This window comes from Trypanosoma rangeli (genome assembly GCF_003719475.1).
Source record: "Trypanosoma rangeli strain AM80 chromosome Unknown Tra_15.4_contig_00089, whole genome shotgun sequence".
In the NCBI taxonomy this organism is placed as follows: Eukaryota; Euglenozoa; class Kinetoplastea; order Trypanosomatida; family Trypanosomatidae; genus Trypanosoma; species Trypanosoma rangeli.
The window spans coordinates 5,134-8,973 of NW_021705830.1; the positions used below are offsets into that span (position 1 = coordinate 5,134).

General features: G+C 53.6%; 2 protein-coding genes across 2 annotated transcripts in view, besides 4 other annotated features; both read right to left on the minus strand.

Annotated features, from left to right (window-relative positions):
* The first annotated feature begins 63 nt into the window (after positions 1 to 63).
* Positions 64 to 90: a microsatellite.
* A 141-nt stretch (positions 91 to 231) lies between these two features.
* Positions 232 to 258: a sequence feature (A-rich).
* A 401-nt stretch (positions 259 to 659) lies between these two features.
* On the minus strand, positions 660 to 2,384 carry TraAM80_03412 (leishmanolysin; the record flags this gene model as incomplete). Its single annotated transcript, XM_029380385.1, has 1 exon — positions 660 to 2,384. One exon carries the CDS (start codon positions 2,382 to 2,384, stop codon positions 660 to 662), a length of 1,725 nt encoding a protein of 574 aa, XP_029239822.1.
* A 1-nt stretch (position 2,385) lies between these two features.
* Positions 2,386 to 2,427: a microsatellite.
* A 471-nt stretch (positions 2,428 to 2,898) lies between these two features.
* Positions 2,899 to 2,930: a sequence feature (A-rich).
* Positions 2,931 to 3,567: 637 nt separating this feature from the next.
* Positions 3,568 to 3,840, minus strand: part of TraAM80_03413 (retrotransposon hot spot (RHS) protein) — a gene marked incomplete at both ends in the record, with an annotated part of 324 nt that continues 51 nt past the window's right edge. The window contains one exon of the mRNA XM_029380386.1: positions 3,568 to 3,840. This exon is cut by the window's right edge and continues 51 nt beyond it. Within this exon, the coding sequence (XP_029239823.1) occupies positions 3,568 to 3,840 (273 nt within the window).

Consider the following 3,840-nt stretch of genomic DNA (forward strand, 5'->3'; position numbering starts at 1 on the left):
CCATGGCGTGTGAGTGACAGTGAAAAGGTGGAAGGCGCGGCAGGCAACCTAGTAGGAGTCCCTAAAAAAATAAAAAAAAAAAAAAAAAAACCAAATCTTTTTCCCGGCCCACCCTTGGCAACCTCTGCGCATACACAAAGCAATACAAGAGGGAAAAAGACGATCCGCAGCACACTCACCATACGCTGCGGATCACAATGCACGATCCGGCCATTCCTTCCGAATGCTCCAAAAAAAACACACACAAAACAAACAAACCCTCTGAAGTGAAACCGAAGCGTGGGCAGGTCTACCGAGAAGTGGAGACCCGCAGGAACAAGTGGGACGACCAGCACACACACATGCTCTCCTTATTCCCTTTGAGCACAGTCCAGGAAGAAAGAATGATATCTCTCACCAAAAAACAAATAGAAAAACAATATAAAACACAAACCAGTTCCATATATTTCGCAGGAATGGTGGTAGTACAAAGTGGGAATTCTCGTTGCTTTACAAAAAAAGGAGCGCCGAGGCGCAGTTAATGTGTGTGGGTACGTCGCATTATGACCGTGTTATACATCTTGAGTGCGTGGCTCCACAGTCCACGGATACACATATACACATATATATGCACATTATTGCCTCACTACACATTGTTTATGCCCAGCCGCTGTTGCTGCTCAGAGAGGCGTCATCGCCACGGCGGCGGCCACGGCGAGAACCGCAAGGGAACTGAGGCCAACAGCCGCAACTGAAGTGTCTGCATGGTCTGGATCCTCCACCGGTGGTGGGGTCCAGGTGTTAGGGAAGGCTGCGCACACGTCGGCGTATTTGGGGCACCTGATGCTCCCCCCGCTCCATTTGTCCCCCGACGGCGCAACCATCTCACCCTCATTGCAGTCGTGCCACGTACCGTCGCCAAGGAACTGCACCCTCAGCTTGCCCCCACTGCACTGCGTGTTCACGCACACATCGCCAATCTCTTGGTAATCAAAACGAAGCCCCTGCCCCTTTACGCACCGTGAGCTCGAGCCAATGAAGCTTCCAGGGAATTTATTGGGGTTACCGTTTATACATCCAGACGCTTCACGCCCCATAACATACGGACAGTAGTCCATAGACTCAAAACCTCCATGTGTGGGGTCATCAAAGTACTGAAACTCCGGTGCAATGGGCTGCGAGTGAGTCTGTATCCCACAGTACCCCAGAGAAAGACGATCATACGTGCAGAGCAGCCTGCCTTCGATTGACGTCTGCCCGCAGAACAAGTCAGGGTAGTCGGTGCGGCCATTGGTCAAGCACTTATTTTCCAGCAGCCCGCAACCAGAGTTGTTGCCCCACCGCAACGTGTCCGCCATGCCGTAGTTAGCCTTGAACACACCCATGTCCTCAAATGCCGCAAGCGTGAATGCCGAGTAATAAATGACCGGGGGGTAAGCCATCATCAACTCGTCCAATACGCTGCGTTTCTTCCAGTGTCCCCTACCACCCGACTCGTCCAGCTCCATGCCCTCAAGTGTGGGGCAATTGTAGTACTTCCTCACCAGCGCCTTCACCTTCGGTGAGGAAATTACCCACACATATTCTTTCCCTCGCACATTGGGGATATGGGAGATCATATTGAACCTCTTAAACTGTTCGTGCGAAAACCCAATAGCGTGCCCAATTTCGTGCGCTGCAATACCAACAGCTTCATGAGTAGCCCTTATGTGCTGGGGGTCAAAGTTCATGGCGCCAACGTATGGGCGTCCGTCCATCAGAATAACGCACATATTCGCCGATGCAATGGAGGTTGCACTGGGGAGTGCGTTGACGTAGAGAATCAGGTCGGCGCCGCTCACACCGATCGTGTGGTGCGAGGAAGGGATAGTGAAATCGTTGCACCGCCCTAGACCTCTTGTTGGTATGGGGATGGGGACCTCCACAGGCTTCACGGAGAGACGCTCGGTGTGCATCTTAATTGCGGCTGGGATGAGTTCCTTCAAAATAATGTCCTTCTTCGCCTCCGTCAAAATAGATTTTTCTGTGCATTTCACCGTGTTGCCATTGGGCGCTCTCAGATACCCCACTGCGGTACAGTACCTCGACGGATCATCCATGTCCTTCGCAAAGACCTTGATGCGGATCGGGGCCCACTCATTCTCCAAGCCTTGTGTAGCGATGGTGTACGCATGCATCGCGCCAGGTCTTCTGCGCGGCACGTCACGCACTACCGCAGTCGCCGGCGACCCCGCCCCCATCATCTCGCCAAACCCGCAGTGGTGCTTCCTGGCGGAATCGTCAGCGAGGCACCCAGCGGCGCAACACACCAACAGCAGCAAAAACACCTCCAATAAGAGGAACGGCGTACTGCGGCGTGGCTGGCACATCGCCTGACGAAACTGTCCTTGTTTGCGTTTGAACATCAGCAGCAGCATTATTAGTGGTAGCAGTAGTAGCAGTAGTAGTGCTGGCGCAGACCTTTTCCGCGGGGAAAAAAAAACAAAAAAATGAATACAACGATAGTCAACGCCCTCGCCCACAGTTGGGCATCCCGCAAAAAAACAGTAACAATCCATAACGAAGGCCGCACCGACGAACGCGTGGGCCGCACGATCACACACTCACCCCGCCCACAAGACACGCCAGACGCAAAGAAGACGGCGGTAGCAGCGACTGTTGTGCGCAGCCGGAAGAAACACCCACCCGCACCCGCACGGAGAGTCCGCAGTGTGGGACGCCCCGCAGAAATCAAAAATAATACAAAACAAATTCATAAGCACCTCGCTTACCGTCTCCCCCGCCCAGCCCCTTCAAACCCCGCCAGCGGCAACACGCAGTGCGCATGCCGGCGGGACCTCCTCCCATCGCAGCCCTTACAAAAACCCCAACGCCACCCCACTTCCCTCAGCGCACTGCAGCAGGAGTGGGGCGCAGCGTAACAAACAAAAATAATAATAAAAATAAAAAAAGACGCATGCAGCACCATTTCTTCCACGCCTCGTTCCGCTTGCAAGCGAGGGCGACGCCAGCGCAGCCGTGGTCTAAGACTGCCCGATCAGTGCTTGCAACTCGAACAAGACGGAACAGGCGCATGCGCCCAGGACGGCAAACCAACAAAAGAAAGGCGACAACGGTGTTTGCTCGAGGCTCTCAGCGGTGCATGCGGCACCCCCCATTGGAGCTGCACGCCAACCAAAAACGATGGCACCCAAAAAACAAAAAGGAAAAACATCACGCCAACACACAAAAGCAATCACAATAATTCGGTTTGCCCCCTGACCTCTGGGCTGTGGTTGCCGCCGCATTTGCTTTGCTGCCTGTGAACCCACTCAGCATGCAAAACTTACCCTCTCGCCCAAACTCTCTGCAGAAACAAACTGGGAACAGCGAGGAGGCATCACCAATGGAATACTGCTGGCGTGCACCCACAAGGCGCCATCATTCCCCACGCAATTTTTCTCACAACCACAAAAAGTGCTGCTATGGTAGCGCTGGCCACGATAATCATTTGGCGCACGGCAGAGCGAGTCCCTAAGAACGCCTCCTACCCACACACAAACACACTTAGCAATATATCATACTCCCTAAAATACGTCACCAGTAAACTCAAGCTGCTTGTTCCCCTCCTCCTTTTCCTTGTCCCTCTGGTTGCCGCCCACGTTGGGTTTGTCGTTCACTTCTGAAATTTTCAGCTAACACCGCCACCTGGCACTGACGCACCCGCTGATTCCAAAATGCCGCAATGGCCTGAGGATCCTCACGCTCATTGCGGCCCGCCACATTTGTGTGCGCGACGACAACACACCCCTGCCACGCGTTTATTGCCGTACTGTCCTCATGCTGCACGTAAATCATCTCCCACGACAAGTCTTCCGCAAG